General features: G+C 47.8%; 1 protein-coding gene and 1 long non-coding RNA gene across 3 annotated transcripts in view; one reads left to right on the forward strand and one right to left on the reverse strand.

The window, feature by feature from the left end:
* TBC1D8 (TBC1 domain family member 8) overlaps nt 1-9,403 on the reverse strand; it is a 139,793-nt gene extending 130,390 nt beyond the window's left edge. The window contains exon 1 of one of the 2 annotated variants that reach the window (XM_055539453.1): nt 9,083-9,403. In XM_055539453.1, the coding sequence (XP_055395428.1) occupies nt 9,083-9,209 (127 nt within the window). In that variant the 5' untranslated portion in view covers nt 9,210-9,403. The remainder of the gene's footprint in view (nt 1-9,082) is intronic. The other variant, XM_055539455.1, reaches the window with a different exon arrangement.
* A 79-nt stretch (nt 9,404-9,482) lies between these two features.
* On the forward strand, nt 9,483-10,382 carry LOC129622333 (uncharacterized). Its single transcript, XR_008699908.1, has 2 exons — nt 9,483-9,685; nt 9,814-10,382. It is a non-coding gene; the product is annotated as an uncharacterized LOC129622333 (long non-coding RNA).
* The last annotated feature ends 11,066 nt before the right edge of the window (nt 10,383-21,448 follow it).

Here is a 21,448-nt window from a genome sequence, read left to right on the forward strand (position 1 = left end):
CCAAACTGGACCCAGGACTGGACTCTCATCTCAGCATTTCTCTTCACTGTCATCCTGGACAGTCCTTTCCAAGGATTTCTTCTTAAACAAGTAACAAAAAGCATCAACTATTACAGGGAAAGAATGGTACTGGCTGCGTGAAGATTAAGAATGTTAAAAGCTAGTGGGAAGCTGCTGTAGAGCAGAGGGAGCTCAGCTCGGTGCTCTGTGATGACCTAGAGGGGCAGGAGTGGGAGAGAGGTCCAAGAGGGAGGGGGTATATGTACACATGGAGCTGATTCACCTTGTTGTACAGCAGAAACTAACACAACACTGTAAAGCAATTATGCCCCAATGAAAAAATAAAATAATAAAGAATAAAAAGAAATTTTTTTAAACATTGGTTCTTCAAAAGACCCATAATGAAAAAAGCCTAGGCATAGAGAGATTTTTCAATACATATAATTGGAAACAAATACAACACATACAGACACGTGCATGCACACACACGGCTCCTAAGACACAAACCTTTCTCAAAAGGCAAGACAAGTAATTAATAAACACATAAAAAGATTCTTATCCCTCTGAAGGAAATACCACCTCTGTGGTTCTCAGACACTATTTTAATACATACTAGATTGGCAAAAAATCACATCTCTGCCAATGTTCACAGCAGCACTATTTGTAATAGCAAAACAACAACTAGAAACCCAAATATCAACAGACAGGAGAATGAATGAATAAATCAATCAATAATGGCATATTTATTCAATGGGTTACTACTCATCAGGGAAAATGAATGAATACAGCTACTGAACCAGACATCAGCATGGTTCAGTGTTAGAAAAACATAATTATACATGTAAAATTGTAACAATAACTGGGGGGGTGCAGAAAAACAAGCTTCAAAAAATAAAGTATGATTCCCCTTGTAAAGCACTTTAAAAAATACATACAGGGACTTCCCTGGTGGTCTAGTGGTTAGGACTCTGCACTTCCACGGCAAGGTCAGAAGTTCGATCCCTGTTAAGGGAACTAAAATGCCCCATGCCAAGGCAGAGCCAAATAAATAATTTTTTTAAAAAAACATACAAAACTAAACAATCCATAGATGATTTTTTTTTTTTAAGTGACTAATTACCATGCTTCAGCTGAGTGGAAAAAAATGTAATGCCGCAACAATGCATAGATGAGGGATACATATACAAGTGCCAAAACTATACAAGCACGGGCGGTACTAACACATAATTCAGTATATTAGCACCCACAAGGGAGAGAGGGAGACATTATCAGAAAAACACACAAGGGATCTCTCAAGCACAGGAAATACTCTATTTTTTAGCAATAGCTGGTGGCTATCGTGTTACTTATACTTCACATCTGCACTATATACTCCTATGCACACAAAAGATTTCCATTTTAAAACTTCAGGCAAACTATCATCCCATTATATGCGAATGTCCATCCCCTACTAGTAACCATTCACTTACTGAGAACATAACCAATCACAAAATATGGTACCTTTTCCTTCAAAGATCTTATTTTTGTTATTTAGTCATGTACGACTCTTAAGCAACCCCTTGGACTGTAGCCCACCAGGCTCCTCTGTCCATGGGATTTCCCAGGCAAGAACACCGGAATGGGTTGCCGTTGCCTCCTCCAGGGGATCTTCCTGACCGAAGGACTGAACCCATGTCTTTTGCATTGGCAGGAGGGCTCTTTACCACTGAGCCACCAGGGAAGCCCAAGGAGATCTTACTGGGGACTGTTTATTTTGCTGTTGATTTCTCTTTCCCCTTTTTTTTTAAGTTGGGGGGAAAAAAAGGAAGCAGAGGAATAATAAATCTAGTGGTTACAACACACCTACCAAATGTTCAAGAATATTAATGACTCAGACTCGTAGAGCTGTGTGAGTTGGCTGGTGACATGCTGGGAAAATCCTTCTGGGTCTTCATTTCTGCAGAGGTTACCACCGGGGAGTTCTCACAGCTGGCCTGGCACGGCTGACAAGCTACCACCAATCCTTACAAGCATGCAGGCAGGCATGAGAACTATCAGTAACAACCCTCTCTATTATCTATTCCTGTTTTCTGCATAATTTCCATGTTCAGGATGACGAAAAACATTTCTCAACCTCAAACGCTCACAGCTATCGATTCGACTTGGGCATCCATGGATTCACTAAATATGCATCAAGTGCTCTATTGACAGCAAGGATTCCAGTGCTGGTTGCGAACCGGGGACCTTCCTTCAGGAGCGCCAGGTCGGCTTTGCTCAAAACAGATAAAGCCACACAGAGCCACATGGCAACAAACAGCAGTCGGTGTCATAAAGCAAAAGTGAAGGGGGACTTCCCTGATGGTCCAGTGGTTAAGAATCTGACTGCCAATGCATGAGGGCATGCGTTCAGTCCCTGGTCCAAGAAGATTCCACATGCCTCGAGGCAATTAAGCCCATGCTCTGCCACTACTGAAGCCCCTAGAGCCCGTGCTCTGCAACGAGAGAAGCCACCACAATGAGAAGCTCGCACACCATACCTAGAGTAGCCCCCCAGGACTGCTGCAATCAGAGAAAGCCCACACACAGTAACAAAGACCCGGCACAGCCAAAAACAAAACAAACACTTTCTTTAAAAAAGAAAAAAAAAGGTAAGAGGGCAGGGCAGGACAAGATGGGGGTGGGGGCCCCACCTCTAGGCAATGGCGCTCAAGTGAGACTGCAAGAGGAGGTGGGAGAGCCCAGGCAGAGGGCACAGCTTGTGAAGACCCAAGGAGAGGAAAGTAACTTACATGCTGGAGGGTCTTTTGCTCAAGAGCAGAAGGCGGAGGAGATAGAGCCTTAGAGGCGGTGCAGGGGTCGTTCATCACCCCCCAGGAGCCGTGAAAATATGCTGGGCTGCTCTTTAATTTTGTCGTGGCTGTTGTTTTTCAGTTGCTCAGTTGTGTCTGAATCTTTGCAACCCCATGGACTGTAGCCCACCAGGCTCCTCTGTCCTTGGGATTTCCCAGGCAAGAATACTGGAGTGGGTTGCCATTTCCTTCTCCAGGGGATCTTCCCAACCCAGGGGTGAAACCCAGGTCTCCTGCATTGGCAGGCAGATTCTTCTCCACTGAGCCACCTGGGAAGGCTGCTCTTTGATCAAGTTTTACAAAATGAAAGGGGGGACATCTGTGCTGCAAATATGATCAGATTTACTACTTTCATTTTAAATAAATCCCTCCCTTATCCAGCGCTGCCAGAATGTGGAGTCAAGATCATGAAATCCTAACCCTTCACAGGGAGCAAATGAATTCTTCAAACGCTCCAAGCCTCTCAGTCATTTTCAGCTCTTCCTAAAGAACCCCAATTAGGCTGAAATAGCGTCCACCACTCCGCCATCCACACATTTGTACCTCATATTATTTCCTAGAGTGACACAAGCCCGGGCCTTGTTTGATTATCCAATTACAAATGCATGGCCCTTGTTATGTTCTCATTAAATGCATCTGTTGGGGACCCCAGAGCTTTTGTTAATGGCTTATTAGTGCTTAGAGATACACCCGTTATTTTACTTATACGAACCTTCCGATTTACGCTCCTGGAATCAAAGTACTTCCTTTGTTTGTGATTTCTTCCTTGTCCTGCTTTGGAAAAACAAAACCAAAGCATGTAAGACTCTAGGGCCAGTATCTGGGGAGCGCACACCACAAAACAGCAGCCCTGTGGAGCCAAAAAGCTTTTCTGTCGGTGGTGGGGAAGTAATCCACCACCAACTTCGGCAGCCTGAGCAGGACCCCAGCTGATGTCAGACAGACTAGTCGAGACAGGCCACACAGGTGCTGGGCTTCACCACTGCAGCCATGCAACAGAGTCATCTGAGCAAGCCTCGGGACCGTCCACATGACTCCCTAGATGACACTCTCCCCGTCGGGGACACTGTCCTGAAGGCAGGACACAATTCACCCTGGCCACAGCCGGCCCCTCACACTCAGTTCCCTTTATTAACTAGGATCTGAGGTGGTCCAAGACCCCCCTGTACCCAAATCCTGCTGGCACAAATTGCTACTAAATAGTTCATCTTCTGGACTTCCCTCGTGGCGCAGCGGATAAGAATCCGCCTGCTGATGCAAGGGACTCCAGTTCGATCCCTGGTCCAGGAAGATTCCATGAGCCATGGAGCAATGAAGCCCCGACGCTGCAGCTACTGAGCCTGTGCTCTAGAGTCCAAGAGCCACAACGATTGAAGACTGTGGGCCCTGGAGCCCGTGCTCCACAACAAGAGAAGCCACCGCAGCAAAGAACACCCCCGTCTCTCTGTAACTAGGGAAAGCCCGCACACAGCAACAAAGATCCAGCGCAGCCAAAAGCAAAACTAAAAGAATAAATGTGAAGATTTTTAAAAATATAAGTAAAAAATATAAAATATTTCCTCTTCTAATTACACTTGGTAAATCCTGCAGTAATGGATAAGCAATTGTTCTTACATCCTTCCCTACAATGCAACTAACTTTTTTGGCAACACTTTTGTTCTAAAAAGCCCTCTTATTACTCAACTTTTTAAATGTCGCTTTTTTTCTTTAAAACTACTAGGTGACGAGCACAACTAAGCCCTTGCTGTATAATGTTTATTTTCATTTTAACCCTTATTATAATCAGAAGCCTTTCACATTGCTGATGGGGATGTAAGATGGGATAGTCAAGGTGGAAAACCATTTCTAACCCTCTAAAGTCTGTTTCTGTCCCTGCCTTAAGGCAGAGTTATAACAAAGGCTCAAAGAAACCAAATAAACTAGCCCAGATTCGTACCCAGCAGACTTATCTTGACTCCAAACCCCGTGTTTTCCACTCCCAGCCCATACTTCCTCCCATGTCCCTAACTGTTAGGAAATTGGTTAGCCCATAACTGCTCCAAGTACAGTGACAGGAACAAGGGCTGAGGGAAACACCCTGAAAAGCAGAAAACATCAGCGTGGGATTCAAAAGATAACTTTTAAAGTGCCGGCATCTTTGGGGAAAGGACTGCACGATCATACAGGAATGCATCCGTTTATGCGGTTCATTGTAAGCGCATCAGAGATCCTGGTGGGGAGGGGAAGTAGTGTCCTTCTACCCACCACCCCCAAAGGCGAAGTGCCCCAACTCTGTTCTCCCAGGGCTGACTGCACCTTATAAGAAATACTCCGCCTGGCTGGAGACTGTATCCCCGGGAACGCTGTAGAGCTTCCTCCTCTCCAGGGCAGCAAGAATCACTGTCAGGGGAGTGTGAGAAACATCTTAAAATACTGTGTTCAGTCACCCAGTTGAACTGGAGGTGAAGGTCACTGCCTTCCGCCGCCACACCGACCCCTCCTCCCCAGCCTGGGATCTTCTCAAGGCAGGTGCCTGAGGCTGGCAATAGAAGCCACCTAAGAGGCTGATGCCCTGCTCCTCGGCCCTCGAAGGAGGGAGTCACAAAAATAGGCTTCAATGCCCACCCACTCCCCCCAGCTTCCCAGTGGTCAGCCTGCAGGTACACAGAAAGCAAAGGACACAGAGGGTATGCTTCCTGTTCCTTGTGGCCAGCTCAGGCTCAGTCTGAAAGCTGGGCCTTCACACCCACCTAACTTTGGAGAAAAATGTGGGCTCAATCATTCACGCGTGGACTCATCCATCTATTCATCCTACAAACGTTAACTGACCCTATGCTATGTGCTAGGCACCACTGTGGGTAAAACGCCTGCCCTCACAGAACAGACAATTTAGTAGGGGAAACCATGAACAAAACACATAAGTGCGATGGATATCATAAAGTGAAGGACTTCCCCAGTGGTCCAGTGGTTAAGACTCTGAGCTTTCAACACAGGGAGCACAAGTTCAATCCCTGGTTGGGGAATCAAGATCTCACATGCCAAATGGTGTGACCAAAAAATAATAAAAAACCATTTCAAAAAAGAAAGAAAAAGAATGGGCCATGGAGAAAATACAACGAGATGTGCATAGGGAATGTATTTGTGTAAGTCGGAGGATGAATTACAATTCTCAGTGAAACAAAACCTCCTCTTTCTGACAGTGGGCAAGCTTTCAACATATCAGATTACTTTAAAACGCCAATGGGAACCTCACATGTTTGAGACTCTGCTACCTAATCTCATGGCATCACCGATGCAATGGACATGAACTTGGGGAAACTTAGAGATGGTGAGGGACAGAGAGGCCTGGCAAGCTGCAGTCCACGGGATTGCAGAAAGTCATACACAACTGGACGACTGAACAAAAACAACAACCTAATCTCAAATTCTGCATCACGCTTCCTTTCACTGCTCCTCCACCTTTTATTTCCAATCCTTTTAACCACCTGCTACTTGCCTCTCTCCAAAGAAGAGCCTAAAAACCAGTCAGAATGTGCACTCATTAATTTCTTGGATCAACTCAGCCTAAGCTGTAAATCTTTGAAATAAACTGCTAAAAAAATTGCCATATGAGAAGTCTGCCGGTTCTGAAAACCAGACCGACGTGGAGCTGCCCCAGTGCCACATCAGTTTTGATTTCACAACATTCGTAAGGCCCCAGTTAGACAAGCTCACCGGTGGATGGGGCAACGGAGTTGCCTAATAGGCACAGCCATTGGCTCCCAGCTGAATGCCCAAAGGTGGGGTGTCCACTGCTGAGGGGGTGCCACCCTTTCACAATCAGAAGGAGGTTGTGTGTGTGCTCAGTGGTGTCCGACTCTTTGCAACCCTGTGGTCTGTAGCCCGCCAGGCTCCTCTGTCCATGAGATTCTCCAGGCAAGAATACTGGAGTGGGTTGCATTTCCTCCTCCAGGGGATCTTCCCAACCCAGGGATCAAACCCCACGTCTCCTGCATTGGCAGGCGGATTATTTACCACTGAGCCAGCTGGGAAGCCCCAGAAAGAGGTTCTGAGTCTCCAAGAAATAAAGCAAAATGTCAGGGGTCTTTTTCTGGGGATTTTTCTTCCCTTTTTTCAGCTGATTTACTTCCTTTAAGAATAAGAAAACTGGGGACTTCCCTGGTGGTCCAGCTGCTAAGACTCTGAGCTCCCAATGCAAGAGGCCCAGGTTCAATCCCTGCTCAGGGAACTAGGTCCCACATGCCACAACTAAAGATCCTGCAGGCCACCACTAAGACCCGGCACAGCCAAATAAATAAAAATATTATAAAAGTAAGAAAATTGTGCATATTCACAGCAAACCAAAACCACAGTCAAGCCCAAGTAAGACCAAAGGCACAGGCACTCTTTGATGTTGGAATACAGTAGAAGGAGGAGCATCATTTTGAGTTCATCTAAGACAGACGGGGAATCCCATAGACAGAGCAGCCTGGCGGGGGTCCATGGAGTCACAAAGAGTCGAACACAACTGAGCAACTGAGCAGCAAGACCGACTGGCCCACAAAGCAGGCTCTCCAGAAGGGAAGCTGTCCTGAACCTGTCTTAGTCACAGGACCGTAAGCTTTGCCCTCTGGGTCTGGACTGTCTCCCCTGTCCGACGGTGAATAACCTGAAGTCTTTCCCAACGCAGCCACCTGTGGGAAGAGCATCCCACAGACAGCGTGCGCGGAACCGAGTTAACAAATGCTTGCAGAACCAATACTCCTCACGCTTCCTATTTCAGGCTCTGTCCTCACCCTCTACTAAAGGAGGCCCTTTGTAGGCCAGGTTCTGTGCTGAACACACCGAAGATTAAAGTTCCGCCACGCTCAAAGGTCGAGGAGGGGACAGACCCCTCTTCCAGACTTTTCTCCTCTGATCAGCATCCCACCCCGCCGGGATGCCACTCACCTCCATTCCCCAAGAGCCCAGGAACTAAGAAGCCAGTGTGTTGCTCAGGGGCCCACCATTGACCCCTTTAACCTCTGATCTCCCATGCTAATTCCCTTACTCAGAGCCTCAAACAGTTCCCTGAGCAAGCCCACCTGCCATCCACCCGTTCCCACCGACCACCACCCCACTGCTCCTTCCAACCAGAAATCCCACCAACTCCAATTGACGCCTTGAGGGTCAGTCAAGTCTGCCCTCCCTAAGGAATCTGGCTGTCAGCTTCCAGGCCTCCTCAGTCTAAAGTATGGGCAGGTAAAGCAAGCCCTGGCACTTGGTTCTGCCCTTTCAAGATGTACTAATCGCATTTCCCCCATCGGGCCTGGAGGGCCTCCCTCAGAATAAGCAGACAGTAGACTCAGCAACAGGGAGCCCAGGGAGCCAGGCTGGGCCCCTCCACCGCTCTCCCTCCCTGGCCTTGGTCTCCTCCTGGGAGGGACAAGATGGGAAGCTCTAAGGTTCCTTTTACTTCGATTCCAAAATCTGAAATTCCATATGGGTTCCCTACATACAACTGAGAAAGGTTCCTATTATTCCTCCACTGACCTTTCAAACAGGTGTCCCCGCTGATGCAAACTGTCCAAATGCTTGATTTTCAAAGAGTTTTGGGCCTTAAATTTGGGCGGGGGGAGGGGGGGAATAGATAAATTTTACAAGCCTGAGTTGTTGGGTTTTTTTTTTTCCCCTTTCATTCCTAGAAAGAAAGTGAAAGGGTGGGGGTGGGGGTGGGGAGCTGACCCGCTCGGTTTTGCTACTAGGATCACGAGCTCGGGATTCGCTCCACTTGGGTTTCTCCGAGCGTGTAGACGGTGCGCGGCCCGCCCCGCCCGACCCGCTCATCCCCCCGACAGTCTCAGAATGCCAGGGCCTCCTGAGCCTCGGCTCGCCGGGGGCTGGTCAAGTGTCCCTACCGCGGCGCCACTTGGAGCCTCGGGCGCGTCCAGATGGCCGGGCGGCCCCGCTGTCACCTGGCCCCGCTCCGCCCGGCGCGGCCCTCTCTCCGGCGCAGGTCTCTCCTTGGCTTCCCGAGTCAAGCCTGACCTCTGGGCGGCCCCTGGGCCCGGCAGCGAAGGCACCTGCCCCGCCCGGGGAAATGCACGAACCCGAGAGTTTATCCGGCCGCCACCTCGACGGGAGCGTACAGGAGAAACGCAGGAGAAAGGAAAACATGCCCGAGGCAGGGCCGACCGACCCCGGCGTCTCCCCAGAAACCGCCACCTGCGCCGCACGCAGCCCGGGACTGGGGCCGCGGGCCGGGCGGGGAGCGAGGTCCGGGCCCGGCCACCCGCCCGCCGCAGCGCGCCCCTTACCCGTGAGCCGGCCGCCCCCCTCGCCGTGCCCGCGGCGCCGCTGCAGGATGAAGTAGCAGTTGCTCTTCTGAGTCACCCAGAGCTTCAGAGCGTTCTTCAGCAGCACCTCCTCGGGCTTGAGCCACATCGCAGCGGTCCAGCCGCGCCCGCGGGCCCCGGCTCACATCGCCCCGGCCGCCGGGCCGAGCCCGCTCGGAAGGAGGCGGCGGGGAGCGCAGCCTGCGAGCGCCCTGCGCTCCGAAGTCCAGGGAGCGCGGCCGGCGCAGCTCGCCCCGGCAGCCCGCGCAGTCCTCGTGCCGGCCCCGCCCTGGGCCCGCCCCCGGCCCGCCCCAGACACGCCCACCGCCTGTGCCCCGCCCATCCCGCCGGCTCCCTTGGGGACGTCCTGATTTCCGAGTCCTGGCGGCTCCAGGCAGTTCCGGAGTGGAGGGAGGAAGTCCGATCCTGGCTGCTCCCCGCCTCTTCTCCAGCTCTCGCGGGGGGCGCCGGGGCCCCTCTCCCCTCCTCTGCCCCTGCGGCGAGGCAGTCCGGAGAGCAGCAGCAGCAGCACGACGAGGAGAAGGAGGAGATGGAGAAAAAGGCATCTTGTTGTCACAGCTGCAGGTTGCCGACCTAGGGCCTTTATATTTTGGGGGACAGCATGCACGCCATGAAAGGCAAGTGTGGCATTTAAAATAATAAGCGGGGCTTTCTTGGTGTCTCAGTGGTAAAGAATTCACTTGCCATTGCAGGAGACAAGGGTTTAATCCCTAGGCTGGAAAGATCCCACATGCGTTGGAACAACTAAGCCCTTGCACCACGACTACTGAGCCCATGTGCCTCAGCTACTGAAGCCAGCAGGCCCTAGAGCCCATGCTCCGCAACAAAAGAAGCCTCCACAATGAGAAGCCCACACAGTGCAACTGAAGAGTAGCCGGGCTCTCCACAAATAGAGAAAAACCCGAGCAGCAAGGAGTCCCCGCACAGCCAAAGCTAAATAAATAGAATTTATTTTAAAATAACAAGAAACTGGGACTTCCCTGGTGGCCCATTGGCTAAGACTCCAAGCTCCCAATGCAAGGGGATGGGCTTCGATCCCTGGTTGGGTAATTAGAACCCACATGGAGAAGGCAATGGCAACCCACTCCAGTAGTCTTGCCTGGAAACTCCCATGGACGGAGGAGCCTGGTAGGCTACAGTTCATGGGGTCGCTAAGAGTCAGACACGACTAAGTGACTTCACTTTCACGTTTCACTTTCATGCATTGGAGAAGGAAATGGCAACCCACTCCAGTGTTCTTGCTTGGAGCATCCCAGGGACAGAGGAGCCTGGTGGGCTGCCATCTATGGGGTTGCACAGAGTTGGACACGACTGAAGCGACTTAGCAGCAGCAGCAGCTGCTGCAACTAAGACTCCTTGAAGCCAAATGTATAAAAAAATAAAATAAGAAACATTTTTACAAGTAACCAAAATATAGCATTAAAAAACTAAAATTTTTCTTCTGCTTTTTAAAAATGCTGAGTGTACGCTCTCAATGCACTCAGAAGTGATCCCACCAATCTGCTGAAGAGGGGTGGTGCTATAGGAATCTGAAGGGAATGTCAGACCAAGCTCAACACTGCACAACCTTCGTGGGCACGGGAGATGCCTACGTAAGGATCCCGTGCAGGTCCCCTACCCAGGAATAAAACCAGGCACGTTGGTTCTCAGAGAATTGAAAAGCTGGGAAATATGGAGTAGGTGACAGTAAAGAAAAGCTATAGGGAAAGTGGAGGTTGGGCTTTAAAAATGAGTACTTTCTCAAAGCCTGGTGGAAATAGACATGTGGTAGCAGTCGGGAAAATCCCCTGGAGATGGGAATGGCTATCCGCTCCAGTATTCTGGAGAATCCCATGGGCTAGAGAGCCTGGAGGGCTACAGTCTGTGGAATGGCGAAGAGTGGACTGGACTGAGTGATTAACACTTTCACTTTTCAGCTGGCCTTGAACAGTTGGGGGTGGGGGAGGCAGGGCTCAGAGCAGTCTCCTGGAGGAGGCAGTTAAATCCAACATCCTAGAAGAGAGGAAAAGAAACTCTGTCAACATGACCCTTAGGTTTTGACAAGGGGACTCCTGACAAAATGTGACTGTTAATTAGGACAAAACTGAAAAGCAGATATAAAGTAAAGCCCCCACCAGACTACTGGGGGCTGAGTAGAGCTGCTTCACTGGAGCCCGAGAATCTGTTCACAGAGGACCAAAGATAGCTCAGAAACCGGGCCTGACCCAGCAGGTGAGATGCCAGGTGAGAGGTCGTGCCAAGGACAAACAGGACCGCTCACCCAGGGGGCCAGTTCTGCTGTCCAGAACTGCAGACCATGGACAGATATCCTTGGCGCTCAGCTGAGGAAGGAAGTCAGCCGTTCTGCAAGGGAACTTGGGGACCCCAGAGCGTATAGAATGGGCAAGCACAATGGAAAATATCCCTTCCAGAAGCAGCCGTTGACTCCCACAATCAGGCTTCCCTGGTGGCTCAGCGGTAAGAATCTGCTTGCAGTGCAGGAGAGCCGGGTGCAATCCCTGAGTCCAGAAGATCCCCCAAAAAGGGAATGGCTACCCATTCCAGTATTCTTGCCTGGAGAAACCCATGGACAGAAGAGCCTAGCGGGCTTCACAGTCCCTGGGGTCGCAAAGAGTCAGACACGACTGAGCGACTAACACACAACCCCCCCCCTTCCCCGCCACAGATGCAGGGCCAGGCCGTGGAATTGCAGGATGAATGGAACAGGGCCCCTGCCCTGAAGGTAGGAAAGAGGCACAGGGGCTTGTGGGGGTCATGCTCAGAATGGGGGTGCACAGAATGAAGGCACGGTTCCTCAGAGAGAGGATGAGAAAGCACCACACAACAGCTGTGGTTTGACCAGGGCTCGGGAAATGAATGTGTTTGGCACAAGTCAGGAGGGCGGGTCTGGTGAGCAGATCAGCACGTGTGCTCGTGTGGCTTAGGGCACACTTCTAGGGACAGACTGCCCTAGAGACAGATCAAATCCCAATCCGGCAACTATTTCACCATGCAGCCTTGATCTGGGCCATGACCGCAATCTCAGGAAACCTCAGTCTACTCAACTATAAAGTTGGGATAATCATAACAACTCCCTTATAGGTTCTATCCAGTGTATATCATATTCAAGTACTTAGAACACACATAAGCACTCAGTAAATGTCAGCTGTTAGCACTAAATGTACAGACATTCTTGGGAGTGAAACCATCCACATACACACACTCACCCATATTTTAAACATTATTAAGCTCTTATTGGGCTTCCCTGGTGGCTCAGTAGTAAAGAATCCACCTGCCAATACAGGAGATATGGTCTTGATCCCTGGATCAGGAAGATCCCCTGGAGAAGGAAATGGCAGCCCACTCCAGTATTCTTGCCCAGGAAATCCCATGAACAGAGGCGCCTGGCAGGCTATAGTCCATGGAGTCGCAAAGACTTGCAAACAACGGAGCGACTAAACCCACAGCACCAAGCTCTCATTATCTGCCAAGTGGTAAATATAAACTATATGATATTAAATCATGGAAAGCAACATATGAAAGCAGCTGGGAGGGAATGGGAAGGGTCCTTTGGGGTACGGTGCCCTGGCCTCTCTCTCCTCCCACCACCAAGGCTCCCGCCTGTGCCTCCCATTGGTGAAGTCCAACAAAAGTGAAAAGGCAGGGGAGCCCAGGATATACTGTCTGCAGAGATCAGGCTCCTAGACACAGGGCAAGGTGGAGGTGGTCAGAGAGGGGATCCGGAGGGGCCAGTGGAGAATATCCAGCCCAAGTGGATATTGTGATGAATGGATAGATATATCTCACTGCCGCTCATCTCTGGGCACTTATGGTTGGTGTTAGAAGTGTCCCCCAGATTCATAGATTGAAGCCTTGATCCCCAGTACCTTAGAATGTGACCTTACTGGGAAATAGGGTTGTTGCAGATGTAATTAAGTTATATTGAGGTCTTTAGGGTGAGTTGTAATGCAGAATGACTGGTCCCCCTTACAAAATGGGATATCTGGACACAGGGAGATGTGAAGACTGGAGTCAAGCTGTCACAAGTCAAAGAACGACTAGAAGCCAGGAGAGAGGCCTGAACACATCCTCCCCTCAGAAGGAACCAACCCTGGGGCTTCCCTGGTGGCTCAGTGGCTTAGACTCTGTGCTCCCAGTGCTGGGGGCCTGGGTTCAATCCCTGGTCAGGGAACTGAGGTCCCACATGGCACAGCTAAGAGTTTGCATGCGTGCATGCCTGGGTACTCTACCTCTAAGTCACAGCCCGCTCTTTGAGACTCCATGGACTGTGCCCACCAGGCTCCTCTGGCCATGGGATTATCCTGGCAAGAATACTGGCATGGGTTGCCATTTCCTCCTCCAGAGGATCTTCCTGACTCAAGAATCAAACCCATGTCTCTTGTGTCTCCTGCATTAGCAGGCAGATTCTTTACCACTGAGTCACCTGGGAAGCCCAAGAGTTCTCATGCAGCAACTAAAGTCCTGCATGCTGCAACAAAGAATGAAGATCCCACAGGCCTCAACTGAGACCCGCTGCAGCCAAATGAATAAAAATAAATATTAAAAACAAAATTGTGGTTGCCAGGGGGAAGTGATGTTAAGGACTTTGGGAACGTCATGTATACACTGCTATATTTAAAGTGGATAACCAACAAAGACCTGTTGTAAAGCACACAGAATTCTGCTCAATGTTATGTGGTAGCCTGGATAGGAGGGGAGTCTGGGGGAGAATGGATACATGTATATGTATGACTGAGTTCACCTGAAACCATCACAACATTGTTAAAGGGCTATACCCCAATACAAATAGTTACAAAGTTACAAGTAAATAAATAACAACAACAAAAAGGAACCAATCTCACTAACATCTTGATCTCAGATTTCCAGAAGTGTATGACAGTGTCTATTGTTAACCCATGTAGTTTGTGGATGGTACTCTGTTAAGGGAGTCCTAGAAAACTCATACAGTTGGCTCCTTAATCTTGCCCACGGCTGTTCAGATGCAGGTCTCTTGACCTGGGTTCCTGCAGGGACTGTGACTGATGCCAGGAGTGGTCCCAGCACACACAGTATGGAATTCTGGCTGGGCTACTTGCATATCTGTGCCTACACTGGGAGCAAGAGAACTGCGATCATCTGGGGCACACAGTGGCCGCAGGATTACTCAAATTGGCATGGTGGTAGTGTGATGGGCAGAGGGAGGACAAGGCTTGGAGGGGGGCGCTCTTGCCTCTGGTGCACTGGTTGCCATGGCAACAATAGTTACAAGGCGTGTAGAGTGAGATGGCTATTTCTGACTGCCCTGAAGAGCTGATTTTTTTTTTTAATAAGCATGAAGTTTTAAATTTAATTTCAAGATACAGGTATAGTGAAATTCAAGGAAGCCTTAATCTGGTACAGCTGCAGGACAGACAAGGGTCATCCTCAGATCCTAAATATAATTGTTTAGAGAAGGAGGGATAAATTGGGAGGTGGGAATTGACATATACAGACTACTATATATAAAATAGATAACTAATAAGGACCTACTGTATTACACAAGGACCTCTACTCAATACTCTAATGGCCTATGTGGGAAAAGAATCTAAAAAAGAGTTGATATATGTATATGTATAACTGCTTTACTTTACTGTACACCTGAAACTAATACAGCATTGTAAATCAGTTCAGTTCAGTTCATTTCAGTTCAGTCTCTCAGTCGTGTCCGACTCTTTGCAACCCCATAAACTGCAGCACGCCAGGCCTCCCTGTCCATCACCAACTCCCGGAGTTCACCCAAACTCACGTCCATCGAGTCAGTGATGCCATCCAGCCATCTTATCCTCTGTCGTCCCCTTCTCCTCCTGCCCCCAATCCCTCCCAGCATCAGGGTCTTTTCCAGTGAGTCAACTCTTCGCATGAGATGGCCAAAGTATTGGAGTTTCAGCTTTAGCATCAGTCCTTCCAAAGAACACCCAGGACTGATCTCCTTTAGGATGGACTGGCTGGATCTCCTTGCAGTCCAAGGGACTCTCAAGAGTCTTCTCCAATACCACAGTTCAAAAGCTTCAATTCTTCGGCGCTCAGCTTTCTTCACAGTCCAACTCTCACATCCATACATGACCACTGGAAAAACCATAGCCTTGACTAGACAGACCTTTGTTGGCAAAGTAATGTCTCTGCTTTTGAATATGCTATCTAGGTTGGTCATAACTTTCCTTCCAAGGAGTAAGCATCTTTTAATTTCATGGCTGCAATCGCCATCTGCAGTGATTTTGGAGCCCAAAAAAATAAAGTCTGACACTGTTTCCACTGTTTCCCCATCTACTTCCCATGAGGTGATGGGACCAGATGCCATGATCTTCGTTTTCTGAATGTTGAGCTTTAAGCCAACTTTTTCACTCTCCTCTTTCACTTTCATCAAGTAAATCAGTTATACTCCAATAAATTTTTTAATTTAATTTTATTTAAGTTTACAATATTGTATTGGTTTTGCCATATATCAAAATGAATCTGCCACAGGTATACATGTGTTCCCCATCCTGAACCTTCCTCCCTCCTCCCTCCCCATACCATCCCTCTGGGTCATCCCAGTGCACCAGCCCCAAGCATCCAGTATAGTGCATCAAACCTGGACTGGCGACTCGTTTCATATATGATATTATACATATTTCAATGCCATTCTCCCTTTTTTAAATTTTTAATGTTGTTCAGTTCATAAAGTTGTTGCAAAGTTTTTTTTTCTCATTTTTCTTTATTAAGCTATAATTGATTTACAATATCATGTTAGTTTCAGGTGTATAACACAGTGATTCAGCTATATATATGTATGTGTTTATATATATATATATATATATATATATATCCTTTTTTTTTTTTCAGATTCTTTTCCCTTTGTTGCAAAGTTTAAGTGTTCAACCTCAGCAAGTCTCTTGCTAAGATTAGGATAGTGACAGGAGAGGAGCAGGACTATAGACTGTGAAGGGAATATTTGGGTGAGGCAGAGACAAAGTGATAATTATGTGAGGCCATGGAGACGTTAGCTAATGCTACAATGGCTTTCATATTCCAATATAGTGTGTAACAAAGACAGCTAGTGTTACTTGCTCAGTCATGTCTGACTCTTTGCAACCCTATGGACTGTACCCCTCTTTGCAACCCCATGGACTGTAGCTCGCCTGGCTCCTCTGTCCATGGAATTCTCCAGGCAAGAATACTGGAGTGGATTGCCATTCCCTTCTCCATATTGCATATAAACATATCAAATCAATATATTTTATACATTGAGCTTACACAGTATTTTCTGTCAATTATATCTCAACTTTAAAAAACAGAAAGTAGAATGCAGAAACTCAAAGAAATAAATAGGAAGCAGAGAAAAAAAGAATTAGAACATAAATTGACAAAATTATTCATAAAAGTATCAAAAAAGTTATTAAAACAAAAGTGCAATAGAGAAAATAGATAAACCCAAAAGTTGGATATTGAAAAATAAATACAGTCTCTAGAAAGACTGATCAATAGAGAAAGAAAAGGTGAGGGGGAGAAGATTCAAAATAAAGCTTCATAAATACAAATAAAATTGTAGATTCTAGAGATGCTGAACAAACTACTAAGGTATTATTAATTTTTTAAAAAGTTGACCTCCCAATCTCCAGCCTCCCTTGCCTACAAAAGCACCTGCTCTTCCCCTGTTTGAGGAAATCAGCCATCATTCACAAGAAGGTCTTTCATCTGGGGCTTTTGCCTCCCATTTAGATGCCTGTTCTCAGATCCTGACCACTTGCCACCTCATTGGTTCTGGGGCCATAACAAGAATAAACTCTTAGCCGAGCCCAGAAGAAAACTTCAAGATCTGCTAGGGACGGGGTGGAGGTAAATTACACACCAAGGAAACTGGAACATCCTGTCAACATGAATTGAGAGGAAGCTGAGGTCATGATGGGAATGGAATCTACAGTGTTAAACCAAGAAGGATGAAATGTAAGGTTGGATTCAGCAAAATTTATAAACATATGTTACACTCACCCAGGATCCCCAATGTAATTGGGATTTTTTTGTTTGTTCATTAATTTTTAGGAATTAATTGGAGGAAAATTGATTTACAGTGTTGTGTTGGTTTCTGCTGTACACCAACTCAAATCAGGCATAACTTCATATATATATCCCCTCCTTCCTGAGCCTCCCTCCTAGCCCACCCCCATCCCAGAGCCCTGGGTCATCACAGAGCACCGAGCGGGGCTCCCTGCGTTGCAGGTTCCCAGTAGTGATCTATTTCACACATGGCAGTATATATGTTTCAATGCTGCTTTCTCAATTCATGCCACCCTTGCCCTCCCCTGCTGTGTCCACAAGTTTGTTCTCTACATCTGTGTCTCTATCCCTGCCCTGCAAATAGGTTCATCAGTACCAGCTTTCTAGATTTCATATATATGCAATATTTGTTTTTCTCTTTCTGACCTACTTCACTCTGCATAACCAGCTCTATTATATTCAGCACATCTGAGTGGCTCTAAGGTTAGATTCCTTGGTTTATTGAATGAAGCCTGGATTTAACAATGGCCCATAATCAGTGGGGCTTCCCCGGTGGCTCAGCAGTAAAGAATCTGCCTGCAGTGCAGGAGGCACCAGGAGATGTGGGTTCGATCCCTGGGTTGGGAAAAATCCCCTGGAAGAGGAAATGGCAACCCACTCCACTATTCTTGCCTGGGAAATTCCACCTACAGAGGACCCTGGCTGGCTACAGTCTGGGGTAACAAAGGGTCCGGTATGACTGAGTATGAGTGCATGCATACACGCACACTATCATAAATCAATGAGGTTGAGATGCCAAAACTTCCCTGGCATATTGTAGACTAAGAATTTAAAGGCTGATGAGATGAGATTTTATTTGTAACCTACAACCTACACAACCACCACCCCACAACCATACCATTCCCCTGGTCATTGGGGTCACCACCCTACAACTACACCATACATCTTCATCAAGACCTTAAGAAACGTGGGGAATTTCTTCTTCTAGGAATGGCAGTTAAGGATCATTCCTCCTGCTGTAAACAACCATAAATCTGGACAAAGTACTGTTTTTAAATCTGTTTAAAGTCATGTGGGGAGAACAATGGCAGCAAATTCTTGAAGGGACAAGAATTTGGGGAGATGAGCCAAACTTACCAAGTTCATCCCTTTAAGTATTTATGGGTTCGTGAGTTAATGAGTTGAATAAAATTGTTGGTCCAATGTTCATTTTATGTTTGCAGTAAGAATTATGCTTTTAACTTTTTGAAAACTATATTTTAGCAGTAAGAAGAAGGGTGACATCATTGGCCAGATGCTGAAATTATTTCACTATAGTAGAAAGATGGAAAATGGAGAGAGAAGTTAAGAGAGAAGGAAACTTCAGAGATCCTTGCTCTCCTCTACACAGGATACGAATCACCACTAAATATACTTTCCGGCCCCAAGATAAGATGCAAGTCCCTTAGGCTAACACTCTAGGCAAAGCACATTGAGGGAAGCAGGCCTGGTCTCTGGGACATGTCTCTGCTCTGGAGTATCCAAACCCCAGTGGCCACCCGCTCTGCTCTAACTGACTGGCTTTCTGATAAAGTGTAGGAACACAGCTCAGAAGTGTGCCCTGAAGTGTGACGATGGACATTTGGAGATGAAAGTACACCATTTTTTCAGAACTTCATCACCAGGACTTCCCAGGTGGTCCATCCCTGGGATGATCCAGGAACTAAGATCCCACATACCGAGGAGCTAGCAAGCCCAGGGGCTACAGCTACTGAGCCCATACGCCACAAATACAGATTCAGTGCACCGCAAGGAAAGATCACACATGCTGCAGCTAAGACCCAATGCTGCCAAATAAATAAACAAACCATTCACTGAGAATGTTCAAACGCCTAGCACAGTGCAAAATTTCTGGGACGCAAAGATGAATAAATTTAGTATCTGCCTTCATATCTTACCAAGGGGACATTCCCCCAAGAGAGAAAGAACTGAAGGAGGGCCGCTCTGTATTAAGCACAGTGCTCCAGGTATCTCCCAAAAGAATATCACTCATTCTTCACACACACACAAAAATGGAAAAAGAAAGTAAAATTAGTCCCATTTTATAGATGAGGAAACTCAGGCCCACAGAAGAGCTCGGCACTTGCCGACATCACACATCTGATAGGGGGCGGAACCAGCACTGATTCCGAGGCTTTTCTGAACCGCAGACCAATGCTTTCTCCACTAACTTGCGCTCGGTAGTGATTCAGTCTGAGTCACAGAAGCAGAGCGACAGCGCTTGTTTTCCTTAACATTCCTTTCAATAAGGATTAGAGCCATCACCTGAATGCCAGGGGCCCCAAAGAAGCCAGGCCTGGGTTCCAAATTCTGCTTCCCCACTTCCCAGTCCTGAGACCACAGGCAAAGTCCTTAACCTATTACATTTTCCATTTCTCAACCGGCATAGTCACATCTCGCTGAGATGTTACAAGGCCTAAATGAAGTAAGCTAGGCCTTGTGCCTACCACGGGGCTTGCCCCGTGGGCATCTTCCAAATGGCAACTGGATCAGGGAGCATCACCTTGGGCTTCCTGCCTGACAATGCAGGAGACACAAGAGACTTGGGTTTGATCCCTGTATTGGGAAGATTCCCTGGAGGAGGGCCTGGCAACCCGCTCCACATCCTTGCCTGGAAAATCCCATGGACAGAGGAGCCTGGTGGGCTGCAGTCCATGGGGCTGCAAAGAGTACGCACATACACGTCACTCATCATGTTCATGGTTTACCCCCTTCTTCAGCCCCTCCCCTCTCTGCCATGTGAGGCCTCCATCATCTTGTCTGGACTTTCACAGCGGCCTCCTCACTAGAACATAACAGGCACACCAAGACTTGCAGACCTGCACATTTCTGGGGATCCAGCCGGTCCCCACCCTGCTGGCTCCTCAACCAGAAATGCCCACCTCTCCCCAGCTGCCGCCAGAGCTGCTTTGGATCTTTGCCCAGAACCCTCCAACCCCCACCTTTAGTAGGAATCAGCATACATCTCCAAGTTAAAGGGTTCAAGGACTTCCCCAGCAGTCCAGTGGTTAAGACCCTGCATTCCAGTGCAGGGGGTGCAGGCTTGATCCCTGGTGGGGGAACTAGGATTCTGCGTGCTGCTCAAAAAATTCTGCAGTGTGGTCAAAAAATAAATAGACAATAAATAAATAAAAGGTCCAGAGATTAAAAAAAAAAAAAAAGGAAGCTACAAACAAAAATCCCAGAGGGAACCAGCTAGGGCCAAGATGGTGATGCATCTGACCTCCAACAGACTCTGAGTCTCTTTATATGCTAATTTTACCACGTTCAGTCAGTTCAGTTCAGTTCAGTCACTCAGTCCTGTCCAACTCTTTGCAACCCCATGAATCGCAGCACGCCAGGCCTCCCTGTCCATCACCAACTCCTGGAGTTCACTCAGACTCACGTCCATTGAGTCAGTGATGCCATCCAGCCATCTCATCCTCTGTCATCCCCTTCTCCTCCTGCCCCCAATCCCTCCCAGCATCAGAGTCTTTTCCAATGAGTCAACTCTTCGAATGAGGTGGCCAAAGTACTGGAGTTTCAGCTTTAGCATCATTCCTTCCCAAGAAATCCCAGGGCTGATCTCCTTCAGAATGGACTGGTTGGATCTCCTTGCAGTCCAAGGGACTCTCAAGAGTCTTCTCCAACACCACAGTTCAAAAGCATCAATTCTTCGGTGCTCAGCCTTCTTCACAGTCCAATTCTCACAACCATACATGACCACAGGAAAAACCATAGCCTTGACTAGATGGACCTTTGTTGGCAAAGTAATATCTCTGCTTTTGAATATGCTATCTAGGTTGGTCATAACTTTCCTTCCAAGGAGCAAGCGTCTTTTAATTTCATGGCTGCAGTCACCATCTGCAGTGATTTTGGAGCCCCGAAGAATGAAGTCTGACACTGTTTCCACTGTTTCCCCATCTATTTGCCATGAAGTGATGGGACTGGATGCCATGATCTTTGTTTTCTGAATGTTGAGCTTTAAGCCAACTTTTTCACTCTCCACTTTCACCTTCATCAAGAGGCTCTTTAGTTCCTCTTCACTTTCTGCCATAAGGGTGGTGTCATCTGCATATCTGAGGTGATTGATATTTCTCCCGGCAATCTTGATTCCAGCTTGTGTTTCTTCCAGTCCAGCGTTTCTCATGATGTACTCTGCATAGAAGTTAAATAAGCAGGGTGACAATATACAGCCTTGACATACTCCTTTTCCTATTTGGAACCAGTCTGTTGTTCCATGTCCAGTTCTAACTGTTGCTTCCTGACCTGCATACAAATTTCTCAAGAGGCAGGTCAGGTGGTCTGGTATTCCCA

Source organism: Bubalus kerabau, chromosome 11 (assembly GCF_029407905.1).
Source record: "Bubalus kerabau isolate K-KA32 ecotype Philippines breed swamp buffalo chromosome 11, PCC_UOA_SB_1v2, whole genome shotgun sequence".
NCBI lineage: Eukaryota > Metazoa > Chordata > Mammalia > Artiodactyla > Bovidae > Bubalus > Bubalus kerabau.